We start from the raw sequence: 25,054 nt of genomic DNA, 5'->3' as shown, positions 1-25,054 counted from the left end.
CATTCTTTTCTTGATTTTGGCATCTTTTAAAAAAAGATTAGAAACAAAAAATCATATTTTAATGGTTATAATAAAAATTATGACCAAACTTCAATTTGAACTTTAAATTTTGTTTTAGCCTTGCTGTTTTGATATAAATGACATATAATGTTTCATTATCAAACTCAGCTGAGACTAAAAATGTTTTGTGAACACGGGGCGAGGTCAATACGTGAGAGCCCCCTGACCCCCTAAATTGAGGGGTGTACAGCCACCAGCAAAAGCACCAGAAGCCACCATTTCATACCTGTATTTCAAACAATTTCCAGGGGGAGAACCCCCAGATCCCCCTTACATGGGCAAAGACACACTCTCCAATATCTACCAACTGTCAGCGCTTGCTGTACTCCTCGGTGGTGACGTCTTCATTCTAGACTGGTGACCTCCCCTCTTCCCCCCCCCCCCCCCCCCCCCACAACCCTCCATCACACCAGTAAAAATTTTCTGGATCCGGGCCTGTTGTAGTTTTTGTATTAACAGCTATTAACGTAAGCATTGTAAATTTAATGTTAATAACCTCCTACGTTTCCTACTTTTTTCTGCAAACCTTCTGTTTTTTCCTACCTTTTTGTGTAGGAACCTCCCACTTTTTTCTTTCTTTTTTGCACGGCCATGTTGGAAGGCCTGCGTCAATGAAATAATTCATTTAGCCAGGTCAGTACGTGTCAGCTATAACGTCAATAACAAGAGCTGTCCGTAAGACAGCCAAGCTCGACTATTCGAAATATTGTCACAGAAGCAGGAAATTATTACCCAAAATGTTAAATATCAAAAGAGTTTAAGTTCGAAAGGGGACATAATTTGACCAAAATACATATCAAAGTTATGGGACTTGATGCTATCAACTAGTTTTATAACCCCGAAGAAACATGTTAGGTTTAAATTCAATATCTGCATTAGTTTTGGAGATAGTAACTTGCACGTAAACTTTAACCAGAATTTTCTAAGTCCAAAAGGGGGCATAATTTGTTCAAAATACATGTTAAGAGTTATGGAACTTGACCTAGTGAGGCTGGTAATTGACCTAGAAAAGGAATAAATAAGATTCAAAGCTATATGCCTTTTGGTAATAGCTGTATGTACTTGCACGCAAAACTTTAACCAGAATTTTCTAAGTCCAAAAGGGGGCATAATTTGCCCAAAATACATGTCAGAGTTATGGGACTTGATTCTATCAACTAGTTTTATAACCCCGAAGACACATGTGAAGTTTCAATTTAATATCTATATTAGTTTTGGAGATAGTAACTTGCATGTAAAACTTTAACCAGGATTTTATAAGTCCAAAAGGGGGCATAATTTGCCCAAAATACATGTCAGAGTTATGGGACTTGTCCCAGTGAGGTAGGTAATTGATCTAGAAAAAGAAAAAATAAGTTTCAATCTATATGCCTTTTAGTAATAGCTGTATGTACTTGCACGCAAAACTTTAACCAGAATTTTCTAAGTCCAAAAGGGGGCATAATTTGGCCAAAATGAAGGTCAGAGTTATGGGACTTGGTGCTATCAACTAGTTTTATAACCCCGAAGACACATGTAAAGTTTCAATTCAATATCTGCATTAGTTTTGGAGATAGTAACTTGCATGTAAAACTTTAACCAGGATTTTCTAAGTCCAAAAGGGGGCATAATTTGCTCAAAATACATGTCAGAGTTATGGGACTTGACCCAGTGAGGTAGGTAATTGATCTAGAAAAAGAAAAAATAAGTTTCAAATCTATATGCCTTTTAGTAATAGCTGTATGTACTTGCACGCAAAACTTTAACCAGAATTTTCTAAGTCCAAAAGGGGGCATAATTTGGCCAAAATGAAGGTCAGAGTTATGGGACTTGGTGCTATCAAATAGTTTTATAACCCCAAAGACACATGTGAAGTTTCAATTCAATATCTGCATTAGTTTTGGAGATAGTAACTTGCATGTAAAACTTTAACCAAAATTTTCTAAGTCCAAAAGGGGGCATAATTTGCTCAAAATACATGTTAGAGTTATGGAACTTGACCCAGTGAGGTTGGTAATTGTCCTAGAAAAAGAATAAATAAGTTTCAAAGCTATATGCCTTTAAATGATAGCTGTATGTACTTGCATGCAAAAACTTAACCAAGGTGTGACGCCGACGCCGACGCCGACGCCGACGCCAGGGTGAGTAGAATAGCTAGACTATTCTTCGAATAGTCGAGCTAAAAATGATTCACTTAGCAATGCCAGTACGTGTTAGCTATTACGACAATGAAATAGTTCATTTAGCCAGGTAAGTACGTGTCAGCTATAACATCAATGAAACGGTTTATTTAGCCAAGTCAGTACGTGTCAGTTATAACGTCAATGGAATAGCTCATTTAGCTAGGTCAGTAGATGTCAGCTATAACATAAATGAAAAAAAAAATCATTTAGCCAGGTCAGTACATGTCAGCTATAATTTCAATGAAATAGCTCATTTAGCCCGTTCAGTACGTGTCAGCTATTACGTCAATGAAATAGTTCATTTAGCCAGGGCCAGTACGTGACACCTATAAAGTCAATGAAATGATTCACATAGCAATGTCAGTACGTGACACCTATAAAGTCATTGAAATGGTTTCCTTAGCCAGGTCAGAACGTGTCAGCTATAACATCAATGAAATGGTTCATTTATCCAGGTCTGTACGTGTCAGCTATAACTTCAGTGAAATGATTCATTTAGCCAGGTGTGACAGCTATTACGTCAATGAAATAGTTCATTTAGCCAGGTCAGTACATGTCAGCTATAACGTCAATGAAATATTTCATTAAGCCAGGGTAGTACGTGTCAGCTATGATTTCAATGAAATGGTTCTTTTACCAATGTCAGTACGTGTCAGCTATGATGTCAGCGAAATGGTTCATTTAACCAGGTCAGTACGTGTCAGCTATAACGTCAATGAAATGATTCACTTGGCAATGTCAGTAAGTGTCAGCTACATCGTCAATGAAATAGTTCTTTAAGCCAGGTCAGTACGTGTCAGCTATAGCGTCAATGAAATATATGCAGCTATGACGTCAATGAAATGATTCGCTTAGCAATGTCAGTACGTGTCAGCCATAACGTCAATGAAATAGTTCATTTAGCTAGGTCAGTACGTGTCAGCTATGATTTCAATGAAATGGTTCACTTAGCAATGTCAGTATGTGTCAGCTATTACGTCAATGAAATGGTTCATTTAGTCAGGTCAATATGCGTTAGCTGTAACGTAAGTGAGGAAAGAACATGCTATAAAGCTATAACCTTGGTGTGCTTTACGCAGTCAGATCAACGGAACGTGTTTGCCAGTGATCTGTTAAGTGGTTTACCTAGACATATCAGTGTATGTAAGTATTACGTCCACAAGGTGGTTTGCCTCGGCATATATGTTTAACTATGCTACACAGAGACTGACACAAACTTTTGCGAATACATGTATGTGTTCACGTAACATCACACTCATGTTTTAATATGTTAGCTATGATGTCACTTGAATGGTTTACGCAGTCAGATCAGTGGAATATGTTACATAGTGATCATTCATTGATTGGTTTACCTAGGCATATCAGCATGTTTAAGTATAAAGTTCATAGAATGGATCCCCTAAACATATCAGTATGTGTAAGTTTAGAGTTCATAGAACGGATTACCTTAACATATCAGTATGTGTATGTATAGAGTTCATAAGTTCATAGAATGAATTACCTAGGCCTATCAGTGTATGCAGTATTGCGTCTTCAGAATGGATTACCTATACATAACAGAATGTGTACAGTATAACGTCCACAGAATTGATTACCTTGACATATCAGTATGTGTAAAGTATAGTGTCAAGGGAGTGGATTCTCTTGGCATATAAGTGTATGTAAGTATAGCGTCCACAGAATGGATTACCTAGACTTATCAGTATGTGTAAAGTACAGCGTCCGTAGAATAGATAATCTAGACATATCAGTATATGTAAGTAGAGCGTAGACAGCATGGATTACCTAGACATATCAGTATGTGTAAAGTATACCGTCCACAGTGCGGATTACCTAGACATATCAGTATGTGCAAAGTATAGCGTCCACAGAGTTGATTACCTTGACATGTCAGTATGTGTAAAGTATAGCGTCCAAAGAAAGGATTACCTAGATATATCAGTATGTTGAAGTAAAGCGTCCACAGAGTGGATAACTTAGACATATCAGTATGTGTAAAGTATAGCGTCCACAGAGTGGATTACCTAGACATGTCAGTATGTGTAAAGTATAACGTCCTCAGAGTGGATGACCTTGACATGTCTGTGTATTTCATTATAACATCTACAGAATGGATTACCTAGGAACATCAGTTTGTGTAAGTATAATGGCCACAGAGTTGATAACCTTAACGTATATTAAGTTCAGTGTCCACAGAGTGGATAACCTAGATATATTAGTGTATGCAAGTAAACGACCAGAGAGTGGATTACCTAGATATATCACTTTGTGTAAGTACAGCATCTGTTGAACGGTATACCTAGACATTTCTGTTTGTGTAAAGTATAATATCCGTAGAGATTACCTTGACTTATCACTGTATGTAATTATACCGTCCACAGACTGGTGTACCTGACATAAGAGAACTTCCACAGAGAGGTTTACCTGAACATTTTGTGTGACTCATTCCGTTAATCTCAAGAACGCTTCATAATATTGTGTCGCCATGTTAAAATGGGCCATAATGCTGTATGAAATTTATTTGAGCATTATTTGTGTAAAGCTAACGTCATGAAATTTTCACATACTTTTTACGCACGGATCAACTGCAGAAACGGTTATCATCATTAACAAGTTTAGATAAAAAAAGACAAGTTCAATACTTTAGTATATTTTTAGGCCGCGCGTCTGGTCGAGATTTCTCCAGACCCGTGACAGCCCGTAGTGTTCTCAGCGCCACATTGCGTGATGGTTTGATTCCACTGCCCTTCTTCAACCCAAGAATGTTCCCGGGAATATGTTACATAGCTTTGGCCATCTGGCCGTTCACAGACTACCATTTCTACCGGCTAGCAGTAATATGCTTTGGTCCCATAAGCCTGGTAAAACCATGGTTAAGAATACCGACAATAGCGGTGACCTGATTGTTGACCCTAGACTTGCCGACAGAGGACAATATACAATATTTGCTGGTTACCTTGGAAACCATCCCGGTGTTAGGGTTATTTAAGACATGCAATGCACAATCATGTTGCTTATCAGTATTATTGTAATTCGACGGGTTATTATGTATGCTTCTCGCTTTACACATTTAAATTTACACGTCTGATTTATCTTTTCTCTATATTTTTTATTAAAGTTAAAAATGAAACAAAATAAAACTAAATAATTTTAGTTCGTTTAAACAACAGCTCGTATGTCATAGAGGTTAAGTGCATTACAACGGCGCTGATCTCGGCATTGAGAAAATGAATAAAATGAAATAAAGACAATCAAAAGATAAATTTTCTGAGATTATTTCAATACAAATTATCTGACTTCAAACCGAAACAGCAAGTCTTTGTCTGGATGAACAACAGCGTGAGCCCAGTCTGTCACAAATCTGAGGGTTCGAGTCTCTTGAATCTTCGAAATATTGAATCTATGAAGCATGACAGCTGTGGCAATTTTAAGTTCCAACCAGGCGAGGTGCTGGCCTATGCACACTCTCGAACCAGCGCCAAATGGTATGTACATTTTAGAGGATACCCGACTGGAATTGTCCAAAAACCTAAACGGAATGAATTCTTTCGATTTCGACCACTGATTCTTGGAGCGATGAATACCCCATGTGAACGCTTTAATGTCAGTCTGCAAAATATGAAATAATATTTCTTTGATAAACCGGGGCTTCTGGCAATCAGATATTAAGCATATCACACAGAAGATTTAGGAACCCATTAATGAAAGGTGCGACAAAATTCTGAGCTGAGTTTGTTTTGCCTCATTACCCATACTTGACCCAACATTTACTGTCATTACTGAATACTGAAAATCTGACAACGTTGCAGTATTTCTTGGTGTAATTTTCAGCAGAATTCACATAATATTATTATATAAACTGCCCATGTGAATGATGCTGTTAAAAAATTTGTTGGCACTACAACACGAAGATCACCGCTTCGGACCCTAATGTGGTTGCCACTTAGCCTCAAAAATAAGCGCCGATACAGTGCTGTTTTCCGAGGCAAAATCAACTTTGCTGCAATCTCTATGCTCGAACAGGACTTCCAGCCACAACAGCAGCCTTTAAATATAATATGACTCAATACTGTTTACATTTCTGGTCCTTTTGGATCACGGAGTCTATTAAGTATGTTTTATAATAGAATTCCGCTCAAACGGCTCTAGGTGGCATGGGCGGTGTTGCACATTTCATTGCCTTTCATGAACAGACTTCGTCAAACTGAGTCTGCTATGATTTTGCTCGATTGTGTTCTATGCTTCCAAAGGATCCTCCTACAGCCAAACCTGTGTTAAAGACCATCTCTGAACAGAGACCACCTGCCTTTATAGACCACATGTTTTGTTTCCGATTTGAACAGTTACAGTGTATTTTAATCTGTGAATAAAGACCACCCCCCAATAAAGACCACATTTTGCCTCTCCCAAGTGTGGTCTTTATAGACAGGTTTGACATATTTCAGTAGGGACGATTCAAATAACCGTCATCAAAACAAGTCAAAGTACTCGATTAAGGTATTGAACTCGTAATGATATTCGGCCATTTTCGTGTTATCACATTTTTATGTATCCTCCTTCGGCATTCTTCGGCGGTCTCAAGAACATTTCGTACCTGTTGGAAAACGCCGGAATCACATCCGGAGGAGATATTATGAAACGTAATTTGCCGATTGTTATTACCAGTGCACTGCTACCTTAAAGATAAGTATCACATGGTACGTTTTACTTATCCAAGAATGTCTAGTGTGAGTATCTACATATAACGTACATTTGCTTCGAATGTAAAATCTCCAACATTGACCTCTTCAAGCGTCTGTCTGCTGATGAAAGGAGCTATAGGGTATACACGTAAAACTTCTTTCAGGACGGCTTCAAGTTTTGGAAGTGCCAGTGAGGGATCTTTATACAGAGCGTCGATATTTTCGTTAGCCTCTGCCCGCAGTTCCTCCTACAACAGTTTAAAGTGTAAAAATACTGATCACTGACAAAGAAAATCTTTCAAACGACTCGTTTTTTTTATATCTTATTAATAAAAACATTGAGGTGAGGGTTTGTAATACACTAGGTCCTGCAGCATCTGTTATATACATTCTGTCCTCGTGTGAGATACGGAAGCAATGGCTAACAATTCCAACAATTAATTTTCATTTGAGTTATTTCATGTGCATATTGTTACCGGCGACCTTCTATCACAAGTCAGATATTATTCATATCTAGATAAAAACTGAATTACCGCATTTTTTTCTTTGTTAATGCACCAATAGTATTACCTGTACATCTGTATATGTGGTTAGCAGATAAAGCAGCACTGGTATTGTAGCAGCAGTAGTTTCAGAACCTGCCATTAGGAACAATTTCATGTTGTCTCGAGCCTGTCGTTGAAAACAATATGTTTAAAGGTATTTTGGTCAAAGATTTGAGAAAAGTCTCTAATTATGTAATAGTTTTCCTTTAAATTAAGAAATGATCATATATTTTAATCATAAATCATTCTATATATCTCAATGGGTGTTAGCATGGTCAAAATGCCTTTATCCTTTAAGAAATTTCCCGTGCAAAATTTTAACTCATGAAAATACCGCTTTTTTACATGAAAAGGTAAAAACTGAAATTAAATTACAATAATAATTAAATTTTGTTGTCCAAAACTACTTAATTTTCAATGGAAACAAAAACACTGCCAGAGTGATTTATTATGAAAAAATAAGAGATCAAAAGGAATCGATATAATTGAAAAACTAAACAGTTCTTATCACCATTATTTGTTTTTGCTTTTTGTTATTTTAAAATTCCCAGATTTGTACGCAATAAATGTAATTCTATTTTTGTTGGGTTTACTGTTACACAGACAACAAGGGTAAAATATTTCAGATTTAACGGTAAAATTCTGTTTCAGATTTATAAATGAGTAAACCCACCGGCATTCTGCAAATCAGCAAACTGACTTCCTTGCGTGTAAGAGTCAAACATGATGAATACTAAGTATAACTGATACTATACTGACCAAGTCAAAACCACACGCCTCGTGCAGTTTAACTACTAATCGTTTCTCATCGTGATGATCTTCTATTTTTAGAGCGTCTGCTAGGATTTTCGTTGTAAGTTTTTCAAATTTGTCGTTTGCTTCTTTGAACTCCTTACTGTCAGCAGTTATCTCGCCTAACGCGTAGCATCTGCAATTATTGTTTAATCTCTGTTAAACGACACTTGTACAAAGCGAATACCTCCCTTAAAAAGGCAGACAATGCTAGTTTATTTACAAACCAACCTCACCAGAAGAAAAACATTTGTAAAGTTGATATTTTTGCGAAGACGATTAAGCTTTCTTTTTAAATTAACTTCTTAAGAACAATAACCTTTGTACAAAAATACATTTCAGTTTTCAGCGCAATTTTTAGCTGCTCTGCAGAATATGCATTGTACATACATAATTTGTATTTTATATAAAAATAAAACAAGCTCCTCTTTCAAACAAAAACACAAAATCAGATGAATTGAAAAAAAAAACGAAAGGTACCGTCTCTACAAAGACCATGGGGTTCACATTTAAAAAGATAATGATGCATAATGGGCAGCAGCTGACAACAGATAATAAATCTAGTTTTGGTGTACTGGTACAGTCAAGCGTGCGAAGCGTACAGGAAAATACTTTTTTTCAAGAAAGACCTGCCATTCTGTCAGAAAGAAAATGCCCAGAGTAACTGAATGACTAAAAGGCATGAAAATAAAAATGTTGAGGGAAAGATCATACTCAGAAGTCAGAATGAGCGATTCTAGGTCTTAACCTCTTGTGTGTAAAAAATGATATGTACTTAAAGACGCACTACGCACAAATTAATGTCGTAAACAGAAATATGTACGAATATCGTTTTTTCATTTACTATAAATTACCATAACATCAGATCAGGAGGATTTTGAGGTCCTAATGCTGAATATAAAATGTTAAAAAAATCATAAGAAATCTCAGTTGTCATACCGCAAAGAATTATGCTGTCTCCGGTCGAGGTGGGGGATCGACTTATGCTGTAATCACTACATTTTCGTTACCAGTAGTCTTAAACATAAAACTGGCTGTACCCTACCTGTGTAATATTGTCATAAGACATTCCAGTAGTAGCTGTTGTTGTCCCTCAAGCGCGTGCATGTCTAACTGCAACAACATATGTCCTACAACATCCATGGCCATCCTTAATGACCAATCCGTAACATTCACAAGCTGGCCTGTTAAAATTTATTTAGTTTTTCTTAACTAGAAAAAATCTAACAAATCTTACACTGCATGAATTGAAGTGAATGCGTAAGTTTACCTTACAAGTAACCTAGACACATACTACTTAAAATACATATTTAACTCAGATTTACTAAATGACAATGTTTGATGAATTCTACGTGTTTTTCTTATTTTCAAGCAATATAAATATCATCAAGAAAATGAAAATATTATACGAAGAAAATTGTAAACAGATGTACGCTTTTCAAAATGTACCTGTACGAAAAGTCCAGACGGAAGGCACGTTATTGGGCAAGAATTGAGCAGGAATTGCAATATATTCCGTGTAAAATTGACACGGACAAGGATTTTTTCTGGAGTCTGTACGGAGACTTTCATTTTTCCGTGCGGAAAAATCAGTTTTCCGTGCGAACTCTCATTATTTTCCTGCTGCAACCCACACATCATTTTGGTAGACACGGACTTTTTCGACTTAGTCAAATTTTGTAGACGGACTTTTTCCACTTAGAAATTTGTACACTCCTACAAGCCCCAAAACAAGAGTAAAATGAAGTATGGATACAAAGAAATAATGAAAAACATTACTTTGAAATCTAGTCAAGTTTTAGTCTATATTTGATCGCCCTTAGCTAAGATTTCCGCACTGCATTTCAAGAAGCGGAGAAAATACGGAAAAGTTGCGGAAACCTTCAGTTTCTGCGGAAAATAATTTTTGTTTTACTGAAAACATGCAGAATAATGACACTTAAACATTTCTCAATTTCGTAATGCGGAGAAGTTCTACTTAGACATTTTCAGTTGCGGAAATTTTGACTCTGACTATTACATAAGATAGAGACATTATACTTTGAAAAAAACTTAGTGGTCAATTTGACTTTTTCTGATTTTTCTTTTAAATAAATTAAATATTACAAGATATTTTTGCAGTAAATGTTGGCGGACCTCTTTAGGAACAAAAAGAGTTTCATTAACTTTCTTTCAGAAATTAAAAAAAAATGTGAAATAAATTTAACTGGTTTGCTGGCTAATGGAAATGTTTTGAACAATCTTGGTAGAGGATCACACAAGGACCATTTGTGTAAAATTATTGTAAAATCTGGCTAGCAGTTTCACACAAGATTTCTTGTCACTTGAATATTTTTCTTTGTTTAGATATCACAGATATCTCTAAAAATTTAGATTTACCTAGTTAGTTTCTAACGTGTATACTTTCTTTTAATGTTGTTAACAGCAACTGTGTTATTTTTTTAATGGGTGCTGTGTGAAAGGCTCCAAAGAGGCATATTCCAACTGATTTTACTCCAAGATCCATTTTTTCTCCAACTAATCATGTTTTAAACCACCCAGTGACCCTTATGAAATAATGAGACGTACTACACCTGATTTTGAGGCGTAAATCAGGCGTAATGGGTTGTTATGTGACAAGAACCAGGCGTAAAGGTGCAGGACAGGTAATTCTATTTTACTTACGGACGTAAATCGCAAGAAAACCAGGCATAATCTTTAAGATATCAGGCGCAACCAATTCATGTAAGACAAACAGAGGCGTAAAGTTGGACTTAGAATTTTTGTTTCTTCGTGAGAGGCGAAAGTTTGACTTTGAAATTTTCTTACTTCTAGAAAAAGTTTGACTTAGAATTTGTTTTCGCTTAAAAAAAAATTTAAAGCAGACAATTTGACATTTCTTCAGATGATTTTTTTTGGAAATCAATTAGATATTACAAGATATATTCAAAATATTTAAATTGGAGTAAATGTTGGCGCATATCTAATTATAAATCTCAAAAGTTTTTTTGTTTGCTTTTTTTGTTTTGTTTTTTTGTTCTTTTTTTAAAGCAGACTTGATCAAAAAACTTAACTATTAGGTGTGATGCCATTGCTGTCGTGAGTATGACTATGCTTTAATTATTCTTCAAATTCATAGTATGCTGAAAATGAAATAGAAAATAAATGAATATTAAATTACAAATATTGATCATGTATTCCTCGGAAAAGCTAGGATAGTCGATAAAACTTGCCAGTTTATTTGTTTTTAACTATTTTGTACACATTGTATAAAAACAATGTTTAAAAGGCAGTATGTGTAAATTTCTACATGGAGAGTCGGACCAACTGTCAAAATGGGAACGAGTTGAACGGGGACGAATGAATCGTAAGACAACATTAATAATTTACGTGTATCTTTTTCGGACTTGCGTCAACTTTACATATAAATATAATCAAGAACAGTAAAACTGTACCATTTAAAATGAAACTTCATATATGTTACTACCAGTTTTAATTGAAAACGCCTAAATATTGAGAAAGTACAGTCTCCCGATTGCTATTAGATCACATGCACCGCCATGTTTGTTTACCGAAGATACCTCAGCCAATCAGCTTTACAGGAAGTTGCTGGTTACCTGTCGAATTATTCAAAAGTTGGCAATCGCAGGAGATCATTTTGTATTGGCATATTTGATTTGTTATTGTAAGACCGAGGGTCAACTGATTCGAGTATTTCTATTGGTTTCCAAAGCTGCTGCAGTTATGCGCCATCTTTAAAAAATTTGTGAGATGTTTGCTGTGACTATGTTTGTGCCAAATTGTGGTACTGTAGTAGCATGTACCATGCTGACCAAAAAATTCAATCGTTGAGAAATCCTGCGTCTAAATTCCGGAAGCAAATGAATATAGGTAAGGGTAGACTTCTTGGGAAAAAACAAAGCCCCAGAGCCACGCATTTGCAAAGTAGGCCCATAACAAACAATTTACAGTCAACTCGCCCCCTAGTCAACTCGTCTCCCAGTCAACTCGTCCCCGATTTGGTCATTTCGTCCCCCTTGGCGGTTTCAAATTGGTCATTTCGTCCCCCTTTTTCGGCCCCCCACCCCCACCCCCCATTTTCAAACGTATTTTTGGGGAAAAAATCAAAACTTGATAAATAAAGTCCATTTTTTTGTTCATTTGTTCATTTCCTTTTTTAAGCACACACTGATTTTGTTTACTTGAATTTGCCTCTGAAATCTGAATACAGGCTGTAGCACCTACAAAATTTTGAGTATTTTTCCCACAGGCACGAGTATCGGACCTCGGACAAAAAATATGACCAGATTGATAAAAATCCTTGTTTTCATCCTAAATGTGTCGAAAATTAAAAATATATACAGTAAAATATGAGTCCCCTTCAAAAGATACATATGTCAACAGTAGACATATGTATCTTTTGAAGGGGTATCATATTTCACTACATATTTTTCATTTTTGACTCAGTTTGGTCATATATTTTGTCACAGGTCCGATACTCGTGCCCAGTCTCTTCAAAATTTTACACACGATTGAAATTTACAAATTTAGTTTAAATTTACCTTAACATGATCTAACATGTAACTGTAATTTCAGGCTTATTCTATTTGTTAAAATGCTTTCTAAAGAATATTTAACACTTTGATTTTGTAAATTTTATTTGTTTTTCAGATAACTCACAGTGCTGGATATATTCTCAAATGTCTCATAAACCGCAAAGATCAATAGAACCTTGTTGATGGAACATTTTAAAAATAGAAAATGGAAACTCCCCAGTTGCCTTCAACCAGACAAAATCGCAATTGTACTGTGTTTGATGAGCCTTGTTTCCTGGGACAGTAGTGTAAATGCAGCTCTTGCCCCCAATGATCAAGAAGATAAACAAGTCAAATTGTTTCTTCGCGTCAGAAATTTGTACAACAAAAACCGGACAGAATTGCGATTGGTCATTTTGTGCATGGAAAGAAGCGTTTACTCATAATGTCGCATACTGCCAGGTAGTAGGTTACCATGCACGTACATCGAGGCCAATTTTTCTCAAGGGGTCCGAGTCCCCTGCCCATCCCCAACCCCCCCCCCCCCCACACCCTGTAAAATTTTTGAATTAGCACTTTTCATTTTTGCATGCTGTGACAGTTTTGTTGACTCACCTGTTTACATTTGGGAAATTGCTAAAACAAGCTTTTCTTGAGGTTAAATTCTTAGTTTTCTTTTTAGATCATAATATTAATTATGTCGGGGGGTCGTATGTTAGCAGCAGCCGCATATACTCCTTACATGCAGTCCTAATGTTGCCTTTTTCGAAAACATTTTCTTTCCTTCTTGTCTTCTTTTCCCTTCCTTTTTAAAGTTTTCCAGAGGGGGGTCAGACCCCCGGTCCCCACCCCCCCCCCCCTGGATCCGTCGCATGGTGACATATCATGCTTGTTCTGTTTATGCAGTTAAACTTGTGTTTGGTTAAATTGTCTGAACAGTGTACAAACTCTTACTGTTTTTTTCGCAATGGGGGCAAACAAAAAGTGGTAGACAATGAACGCAGTAACATTTTTTTAAAAAATAAACAATGAGACACCTTTCACCATTTTTTTGGAAGTTCAAAAATCCCATGTTAACATAATACGAATACAGCCGAAACGCGTGAAATGTTCCGAATGGTAAATCGGGTGAAGTAAGCGCTCTATATAGGCATGAGGGTCAATTAGAGCCGGATATGCCTCGTGTTCCACTCGAATGTAGTTCCATATCAATATAAGTGCAATTTTCTTCCTGCCTAGTAAAGGGCCATTTTCATGCCAATCATAAGCTTATTGTGCTGATTGTAAAAGGGAATTCCGCAGATGATTTAAGAAGCGACGTTTATGCTTCCGAAATGATTGGAAGCTGCCTTGTAATGACAGTGAAAGTAGATAGTTCCTGACTGTCTACCTACGCAATATTAACGTTTTCATCACGTGTCTCAGTCGTGACCATGGTTTTCACTGCATTATGAGTCAACCCATATTTTTTGGGTATCTTTTGATTGCCTAAAGACAGACTTCAATACAAGGGTAGTTCTCGCAGGAAGTGAAGGCCTAGAAATCTTGATAAAAGATGTTTGAGTTCTTTAATTTTTAATATCGAAAATAGCATCGTGGTGCTTTAAGATACCTTCATACCTAAAATTAAAAATTCGCACTTCGGGAGAATGCTTCAAACCGATGTACAACTTGTATTTTCTGATCAGAATTGAGCATAAAAGCACCATTTTAAGACAAACATGGCATACATTAGTTGCATATTTTTGGGTCAAATTTGAGATTTTTTCGGAAAGTAGTTTCGGTCATTTGCTTCTTGTCTTTGTCTCTCGCAAAATTCGATTTTTTAATTAGCAGGTGATTCCGCCTCTTCCTCATGTACCACATTTGGCTTTCTCAAGTTTGCATCAGCGTCAACCATTTTAGGTAAGAATGACAGAAACTCGATTATTTTCGTGTACTTTTCTATATCTCCCTGTTTCTTCTTGCAAACAACTATAATAGGAAATAAGGATAAGGAGGTGCGGCCGTATGATACTATTTACTGAAAATTGGTAATAGATCTATGCCCCTGACAACGTTTTTTTGCAGGTGTGGAGAACTGTCTTCTGAATGGGGCATAATTCCCAACATACCTTTCTTTTCAAACTGAAATTGCAAATTTGTTGACAATTGACTTACGTACAATAATGACTGCAAAGAACGATTTTGAAAACTTTGATATTTCTTATAGGCATGACGGGGGCAACTTAGCCCGGATATTCCTCCGTTTCCCTCGAATGTATTCCCTATCCTACTATATATTCAATTTTCCCGCCTAGTAAAGGCCATTTTCCATGGGCCAGATATACACTTGTTATTTGTGCCTTGATTGTAAAAAGAATGTCTCGCAGATGATTTTAAGCTACGTTCATATGCTCTTCAGAAGATGATTGGAAGCTGGCCCTTGTAAAATGACAGTGAAATTCGATATTTTTTCCTGATTCTACCTACGCAATAGTAACGTTTTCATCACGTGTCCTCAGTCACTTACCATGTTTCACTGCATTATTGTCAACCCCATCTTTTTTGGGTAGATTTTGATTGCCCTAAAGACGACTTCAAGACAAGGGTAGTCTCGCAGGAAGTGAAAGGCTAGAAATCTTGATAAAAATATGTTATAAGTGTTGTTAATTTTATATAAAAATAGCATTCGGATGCATTTAAGAAATTACCTTCATAACATACCTAAAATGAAAATTCTCACTAGCAATTATTCTTCGTGATGAATGCTTCAAAATCACAAACCGATGTAAAACTGGTATTTTCTTATCAGGAATTGAGCATAAGCCCCATTTTAAAGACAAACACTGGCATATTTTTGCACATTTTGGGCAAATTTGAGATTTTTTTTTTTTCTCGGAAAGTCGGGGCAAACTTCTGATTTTAGGTGATTCCCCCACTCAGTTTTGGGCATCCGTCCCATTTTAGGTAAGAATGACATGAAATCGATTATTTTTCGTGTACTTACTTCTATTCTATCTATCTGTTTCTTGCAAACAAATAATAGAATAAGATAAGGGAGCGTATGCTACTATATTAATGAAAAATTGGTATAATCTATGCCCTGACACGTTTTTGCAGGTGTGCTGTCTGTCGATGGGGCATAATTCCAACAGTAGCATTCTTCAAACTGAAAGTTGGCAAATTGTTGACTAATTTGCTTACTTACAAAATTGACTGCAACAGAACGATTTTGAAAACTTTGATATTTCTTATAGGCATGAAGGGGCAATTTAGCCGATATGCCTCCGTGGTCCACTCGAATGTATCCATATCATATATAGTGGCAATTTTCCTGTCCCGCCTAGTAAAGTCCATTTTCATGCCAGTATAAGCTTTATTTTGTGCTTGATTGTAAAAGGAATGTCCCGCATAGACGTTTTTTATAGCTACCGTTTATAGCTCTCAGAAGATGAATGGAAGCTTGCCGTATAAAATGACAAGTGAAAGTTAGATATTTCCTGATGTCTACGCTACGCAAATTACGTTTTCAAATCATTGTCTCATCACGGGGACCATGGTTTTCACTGGGATTATTGTCAACCACCAATATTTTTTTGGGTATATTTTATTGCTAAAGACAGACCTTCAGAACACTTGGAGTCTCGCAGTAAGTGAAATTCTAGAAGTCTTGATAAAATCTGTTATAAGTTGTAATTTTATACGTAAAAATGCAGCGGATGCTTTAAACCTTCCATACCTATATAACAGTTTTAGCATTATGCGCTAAGACGATTAGCACGGGCGAGTCTACTTACTTATTTACGTAAGGATGAAAACAAACGGTTTTAAATGTTGCTCTTAAACAATGGGTGGCGTTAACTACTGAAAGTACATAACACCAGTTAATTCACAACAAAATCGTACGGTCTGTTTTTATAAATGCAGTAAAGCTAAGTCGTTTTTAATAACGCCCCCCCTTTTTTTTATGATACCTGTTCAACCCACAGTAAGATTGCAGGTCCATCATGAAATATTTCCCCCGCGTACAAATACTTGTCATCGCCCGCGATCAATAAATCGACATTCACAGTCACTGGGAATCGTCATCATACATAAAAAATGTGTAATTAGTTAACAATAACTTGACCCGTTTAGGACTTTTTTGATTTTGTTGATCATCTGACTACTGAATTGTGTTTTCAACCATTTTTCACGAATAATTGTCAACCAACAACTTAATTATTGGGGCATTCACATTGTTCTTACATTTAAAAGGATGGTTGAATTTGTTCTACAGAGCAGCATGAATCATTGCCGATTTGATATGTCTTTGTAACAGCTTGAGACTTTGGCTTAGATAACATCTTACTGGTTTCAGATAAATAAATTTAGACTACTGTATTTATCATCATATTAGTCTGTTTATTTTGCATTAAGTATGCCTATTTTCTAATTCATTTATGTTTTTAATAATACAAATTTCAGGCATTAATATGCTTCACTGTGTATAGCTTATGTGTGAAAATATATTTAATTGCTAATTAAAATTGAAGAAAGAAATAATTTTAAAGATTTTAATATGATATCCGCTCCATTAGAGGCGAAATGTTTTTTGGCAAGCTATTGTGACCACCCCTGAACCAGTCATCAAACTTTCATTCTAATTCAAGCTTGTCATCAGTGCCGTAAACCAACCTGAAAAAAAAAAACGAGGCAGATATTTTTTCGAGAAAGAGTTGTAGACATAATACTAATCGTATTATCACCATGGGTTATAATGACTTATTGTTTTGTTCTTGATTTTATGACTTTTGATACTATCTTTGAAAATCCGTGATTCTAGTTTATAGACATAATATAATTTGCATTTAAATTTTGTCTTAAAGGTTCTACATGTAACCAATAGTCGGATCACGCATTACTCGCTTTTAGAAGTTGTGTAACGACATATGATATCTGGAGTGCTCCAACTCAGTTTCTTAGTAACCATTTGTCTTAAATCCCCTCACGTATGGTTTAATTCATATTAAATTTTTACAGAAGAGTAATATGTTAATTAAGAGACGTGATATATATGAATGTCTATCAAATTAATATTCTAACTGGTGTATACGTGGGTGTGGGTACTATCCTGTTAGCCACCAAAGTAGGATAAAACACTAGAGCTGCTTTTGAATAAAGCGCATGTCTCGATCGACTACCTCATCATCTGAATAGTAAAAAAAAAAACACTTAGGGGAGGCGTAAGTTTTAGGATGAATGGGTAAGTGTTTAGTGAGTCCTAGGTAGCTAGGCTGAATGGTTCGATAATGTTTGTAGCAAAGTTTTAGGGTGATTAATGTCCCTTATTTTTATGATTCTAGTGATGTTAGGTGGCGCGGGACGTCATGTCATTAGATACTTCTGTGTTTTTGGCAAGTTTTAGAATGAAGCTTCAGCATTCTTATAAGTCTAGGTAATTAGGATGAATATTCAGTAATTATGGTCAGATGGGCCATAATTCCAAAGTGCCCCCTGCCGATTTGGCTGCTTATCGAACTTGGCCGAGGATTTATGGTCACACCATTTGTTTGGTGAGGATCGGGTGAGACCACATTGTGTGCTTTCCGTTGCTCCTGTGCTACCTTCTAACCTAGAGTCTCCCACTAGTCACTCTCACCTATGCGTGGTTCTTCGCAATATTGCCTCAGTACTGTTCTCTATCGCGCACAATTATGTCTCGACGGTACTCTTTACCCCTCCTTTCTGTCGCCCGTCTATGTCCCTCGCCTAAACGGGACGGAACTTGTTCTCCTACCGACGCCCGGTCTCGTGCGCCGAGGCAGGACAAGCACCCTCAGCGTCCTGAGCTCGTCGGGTTCCACAAACCGCCGAGATCGGCCTGGCTGGATCATACATCGCCCCGGTATGACACTAGCTGTGACAGACTACACAGGAGCAACGTAGATGGCAGGGTGGCTGCGGTGCTCGAGCCGTTGGAACACACATACATGTGGGTGCAGCCGAGTGTGCGGGGGCATAGGCTAAAGGCAGGGTGACAGGGGGCCAAGCCGAATAATGTAAAGGCGGAAGACAAAGGGGGCAGTGTAGGAAAAGCAAAGGTAAAAAAATGAACAAAACAGTGGGAAGGTACGCAAGATGGGAGTACAGCGAGGTCCGAGGCGAACCTCCGGAAAAGAGGGGACACAAGACAATATAGAGCGTGCGCATTCAAGCCGAGGGCACAGACAAAAAGCTGAGCACATCAGAGAAAAGACACGCACAACACGCTGGGCCTAAGTGGAGGGAACACATAGTGGCTGGGTTCGTGGGTCCTCCCCGAGAAATTATGCATTTAAGCCATCCTTCGACAACATTTAAGCAAATAAGTCAAAAGTATGGCACTTACGCCGCAGAAGAAAATACAGTAAAGAAGGGTTTTTTTCAAAATATCCTCTCCGAGAAATTTTGATTATAACAAACAAAGCTGCAATTGTAAAGCATCCTCGAACATCTGAGTACAATAGGTTAAAATGTGGCACTAGTCGTCCCTGCATAATTGGAATACAGGTAAGATGGTTGTTTTCAAGGTCCTCCCGAAGAAATCAGTTTTGAAATTATAAAGATAAACTGGTGGCATTTTAAGATTCTTTGATAAAAACAGTCATCTGAGAGATCGGGCTGAAATGTAACATTACCCAGCCTGCCTTCAACTCGAGTACAATGAATCTGAGCAACTCAGGTTACAGGTTTCCATACTAGACGGTGCTTGAAGAACCGGCAGTGGGCTCAGAACTTGTTAAGTTCTACAAGAAAAATGGGTACATTATTCATTTCACATTAAGACATAAATTTGTTAAGCAAGACGTAATGTGAAGCAAAATTTACAAACATTAAGTGCTTACTTATATAGAAATGCTTGGACATGTTAGGGAATATGTTACATATTTATGAGTTACCTGTTAGATTCACATCTACCACCACACAGAACAAAACGCACTGTCTCTTCTGTAGTCAGTATAACAATAAATCACATCTAGATTGCAGTTCCACAAACTAATATATGTTTGGGCATTTCTTAATGAGACACATCAAAATGACTTTTTCGTACATACAGAAATCCTAATATAGACAAAGCAATATATACATTATTACAAAGGTAATTCCACGAAGGATTTGAATAACAATTTATAAAATAAATTTGCGTCATCGGACCTCAATTTCCTATAAGAATATATGGACTAGATCTCTGCTAGACCTAGTAGTCTCTACTGCACTTTCGAGAAGACAGAAACAGAGGACAATGATGGTCCTGAATCGCTCACCCTTTCCACATGACCCAGTTTTGAGTATGACGGGTCGTTTTTCTAGTTATGTGACATCGTGACCCTAGTTTTTGAGCTTCATGGGACCCAGTTTTTGAACTTGACCTAGACATTATCAAGATAGAAAAATTCTGACCAATTTTTCGTGAAGATCTACTTGAAAAATATGGTCTCTAGAGGAGGTCACAAGGTTTTTTTCTATTATGGGACCTATTGACCATAGTTTTTTAAGGGCACGTGACCCAGTTTCACACTTGATCTAGATATCATCCACAGGTTAACTGGTTCGACCGAATTTTCATGAAGACCATCAAGTATAGGCCCTCTAGAGTAGATCACAAGGTTTTTTCTATTTTAAACCTCTGACCTAGTTTTTGACCGATGACGCCAGTTTCAAAACTTGACCTATATTCATCAAGATAAACATTCCTGCCACTTTCATACAGATCCCATGAAAAAATGGCCTCTAGAGAGGTCACAACATTTTTCATTATTTGACCTACTAACCCTAATTTTTTAAGGCACGTGACCTCACTTTCGTAACCTGACCTAGATAATCATCAAATGACACATTCTTGACCAAATTCTTTGGAGATCCTTCACAATATGGCCTCGTAGTTAGGTCCCCAAGGTTTTTTCTAGTTTTAGCAGACCTACTGACCACCTAGTTTGCCTCACACATGACCCTGTTTGACGTGACCTAGATATCTCAAGATGACATTCAACCAACTTTCATACAGATCCTCATGAAAAATATGGGCCTCTAGAGAGGTCCACACAGGTTTTCGATTATTGTGACCTACTGACCTATTTTTTTTGACGGCACGTGACCCCTTCAACTTGTCTAGATATCATCCAAGAATGAACATTTCAGGACAAATTTCATACAGATCCCATGAAAAATTATTGCCTCTAGAGTGCACAAGGTATTTTCTATTATTTGACCTACTGACCTAGTTTTTGATGGCACGTGATCCCGTGTTCCGAACTTGACCTATATATCATCAGGTGAACATTCTGACCAATTTTCATGAGATATCATGAAATATATGGCCTCTAAGAGAGGTCACACACAGGTTCTTTCGTTATTTTTAGACCTACTGACCTAGTTTTTCTGACCAGCACCGTGACCAAGTTCGAATTGACCTTAGATAATCATTAAGTGACAGTCTGACCATTTTTATGAAATCCATTCATAGTATGGAGCTCTAAGAGAGGTGTCAACATAAGGTTTTTCTATTTTTTAGACCTCTGACCTGTTGGGTTGAACCGCACGTGACCCATTCCGAACTGAACCTAGCATATTATCAAGATGAACATTCAGACTAACCTTTCATACAGATCCCATGAAAAATAATGGCCTTTAGAGAGGTCACAGAATGTTGTTCTATTATTTGACCTACTGAACCGTACTTTTGATGCCCTGACCAGTTCGAACTTGACCTAGATTCATCAAGGGTGACACATCTGTACCAGTTTTTCATTAAGATATCATGAATATATGGCCTCTAGAGATTGTCCAAGGTTTTTTTCTATTTTGACCTACTACTGCGCTAATTTTTGACCGCAGCGTGACCCGTTTCGAAACTTGACCTAGACTATCATGCAGGTGAACTTCTGACCAATTTTTATGAATGATCAATTATAGTAATTGGCCTCTAGAGAGGTCACAGGTTTTTTCTATTTTGACCTACTGACCTAGTTTTTGCCGCACGCTGACCCTCAGTTTTTCGAACTTGAGCGTAAGATGATTCTCAAGGATTAACATGTCATGATCCTAACTTTGCACACTTTTCATACAGATCCCATGAAATATGGCCTTTAGAGAGGTCACAAGGTTTTTCTATATTTGACCTACTGACCTACTTTTTGATGCACTGACCCCAGTTCGACTTGACCTATATATCATCAAGGTGAAATTCTGACCAATTTTCATGAAACATCTTGTGGAAATATATTGCCTCTAGAGAGGTCACAAAGGTTTTTCTTTTTTAGACCTACTGACCTAGTTTTGTGACCACGCACGTGACCGCAGTTTCAAACTTAACCTAGATATCACAAGGGAACTTCTGACCATTTTCATAAGATCCCAGAAAAATGTGACCTCTAGAGTGTCACAAGCAAAAGTTTCGCACGGCGACGGACGGACGCACGGACGGACGACGGAAGCGCGCGATCATACGAAAGCTCACCTCCTTGCACTTTGTGACCAGGTGAGCTAAAAACATGTTAGATATTTTTTCAAATTTATCTGTTTTTGTTTTATAGCGGAACATAAAATTATGTAAATTTTATTTATATTAAAATGTAACAAAAACAATTGCTTAAAAAACAAACCGAGGCAGCTGCCTCGTAGGGCCGCAATGTAGTTACGGCACTGAAGACATTTAGAAATGAAAATCTCACATTTTTTCCCAGCTACTTCACATTCTGATTAATTGCTGAGATTTCCTGCGATCATTCTACTCGGCAATCCCTTGATTGCAGAACTTTTCGATACCTGATTTTCTCCCAATGTTCTGCATTTTTTTCCGCATTCGGTGGCTCCATACTCTCATTAATTGCGGAGCGTTTTCCGATTCTAATTCCCAATTTTCTGCATTTTCCGCATTCGGTGGCTCAATTACTCCGCATTCCGCACTGATTGGCACTTTTCCGATAACCGGCTTTTCTCCAACTTCCGCAGGTTTTTTCCACCTTGCAGATTGTTGCGGATTTCGCAGCTCAATACTCCACAAAATTCCGCATGCATTTGTCGGAGATCTGAGCTAATTAATGTATTATATTATTATAAGCAATACGTTTATTGATTAATTTAAATAATAATTTCCCAAGTTGGTTTATCGTAGAATAACCCGGTTTTTTGAGTTCTTATTTTCTGCATAATTATGTTCGCATAGAACGAAAAACTAGGGTTATTCTAAGATAATCACACTTCAATGGAACTGTTATTTCGATCTACATGACATCTTACAAACATTCTTAGAAACACTGGTAACTACTTTTTTTCGACGTGCTACACACATACACACATGATCTATGACCGTCATTTACGCAAGTGTTTATTTCAGAAAACCCGAGATATATTTGCTCTACATGTAGTAGGTTTTTCGCTGGCCGTTTTGGAATATATTACAGACAGCATATTATATACAAGAATATACAACCCTGAGTGAGGCTGGAACCGAACCCATCGATGAGAGGCAAGTGATTTTGAGTTCGCAACCTAACTACTTGGTCACTGTGTATGGGTCCTAGACTGGTTGGTCCATAAGCATATTGGGCCTGCCATTGTCTAGAAAAAAATGATTGCATAAAATACTTCCGCACGGAATCCAAACGGAATTTTGTTCTGATTCTCGTCTCTTTACATTCCAAATACCATTTCCTGCCCATTGACTTCGTACAGGCTGCTGCTCCGCACGGAATTTTTTTTTTCCTGCTAATTAAAATACTTCCGTGCCGATTTCCTGTCCAATGACGTAACTTAAAGCTGCTCCTCCCTTGAATTCGCGACGGAATTTTTTTCCTGCTAATTAAATATTCCGTTCCCTTTTCCTGACCGATGATGTGGCGAATCTGTTTTATTTAATATCTTAATAAAAAACTGATTCCCGCCTGGAAAACTGAGCATTGCCGTCTCTATCCGTGCCATTTACTGCGTAAATTTCGCATAGCTGATCTTGTTCAACGCTTTTTAAAAACTTTAAAATGAAACTGTTCGAAGGTGACCGCCTGGTCGCCGCACACGGAAAACCAGCGTAAACTTAACCCAAACCAGGCATAATGCAGTATCAGGATCATAGAACCAATCGTAAACAGGTGTAAAATCAGGCGTAATTGAGGCATAATATGCAAATGAGTACGCCAGGAAAAATCAGGCGTACAAAAACTTACGGACGTAAACCGAGACCAGGCTAAAGCGGGCCATGATGGCCTATAATCGCTCACCTGTTATCATTTCAACTTGAGGACGCAGGTCTTCAGAAAAAGATATCTAAGTCCAAATGACAGGAACAACAAAGGGGAAGAAATTTAAACCGAAAAGAAAAAATTCTTACAAGTTTAGATATGTCAAAATACACCTAAAAGTTGGGGGTACACCATGTTTACCACAGAAAAGTGGTCTCGGTTTTTCCCTACAGCCAATAATAAAGAGTTACTGGAAATAAGCTATTTATAGTAACTAAAAGGAAGTAATTAAAAAAATATATTGTAATTTAACAAAAAAGGATCTGCCAAAAAAATCTGTTGACATAATGAAATTTTTAGATCAGTATCTTCACTAGTTACGGAGATATACCCATTTTAAATTGAAATAAAGGGGGGTAAATCTGCATAAAATCAGTCATAGTTTTTCTACCCTGACTCCAACTAATAACAATAATGAAATTTCAAATAAGTCCTATATAGGGCCTACTGATATAAATCCATTTTGATTACATCAGGGGAAGTAATCAGATATAAAATAACTCTGGAACCTACGATTGGATCTGATTTGTCATGGAATCCAAGATTTATTGTTGTTGAAGACATTTTGGAAGTTTGTATCAAATAAAACCAAAAATGAAGTCTCTATATGGCTGCAAAAGCCAAAATAGCTAATTTTGGACCTTTAAGGGGCCTTAACTCTGGAACCCATGATGGAATCTGGCCAGTTCAAAAAAGGAAGTAAGATCTTGTGGTGATACAAGTTGTGTGCAAGTTTGGTTAAAATCAAATCATAAATGAAGCTGCTATTGTGCAGACAAGGTAGTCCAACTTTACCATTATTGTTTAGGCCTTTCAAAAGGGAAAAAAAATCTAAGTCAAACTTTAAGCCTCTTTCTAGAAGTTAGAAAATTTCACAGTCAAACTTTACGCCTCTCACGAAGAAACAAAAACTCTAAGTCCAACTTTATATACGCCTCTGTTTGTCTAACTTGAATAGGTTACGCCTGGTATTTTAATGATTACGCCTGGTTTTTCTGCGATTTACGCCCATAAGTAAAATAGAAGTATGTGTCCTGCTCCTTTATGCCTGGTTCTTGT

General features: G+C 37.1%; 1 protein-coding gene across 1 annotated transcript in view; it reads right to left on the bottom strand.

Annotated features, from left to right (window-relative positions):
* Positions 1-5,464: 5,464 nt before the first annotated feature.
* Positions 5,465-25,054, bottom strand: part of LOC123543436 (steroid 17-alpha-hydroxylase/17,20 lyase-like) — a 34,260-nt gene continuing 14,670 nt past the window's right edge. Inside the window, exons 4-8 of the mRNA XM_053538917.1 lie at positions 9,287-9,425; positions 8,209-8,377; positions 7,475-7,576; positions 6,973-7,152; positions 5,465-5,831 (exon numbers count right to left, since the gene is read on the bottom strand). Of these exons, the coding sequence (XP_053394892.1) occupies positions 5,511-5,831; positions 6,973-7,152; positions 7,475-7,576; positions 8,209-8,377; positions 9,287-9,425 (911 nt within the window). The 3' untranslated portion in view covers positions 5,465-5,510. The remainder of the gene's footprint in view (positions 5,832-6,972; positions 7,153-7,474; positions 7,577-8,208; positions 8,378-9,286; positions 9,426-25,054) is intronic.

The sequence above is a fragment of the Mercenaria mercenaria genome, chromosome 3 (genome assembly GCF_021730395.1).
Source record: "Mercenaria mercenaria strain notata chromosome 3, MADL_Memer_1, whole genome shotgun sequence".
Taxonomy (NCBI): domain Eukaryota; kingdom Metazoa; phylum Mollusca; class Bivalvia; order Venerida; family Veneridae; genus Mercenaria; species Mercenaria mercenaria.
Note: the sequence above shows the minus strand (reverse complement) of the source record. Positions and strands in the feature narration are given on the sequence as shown.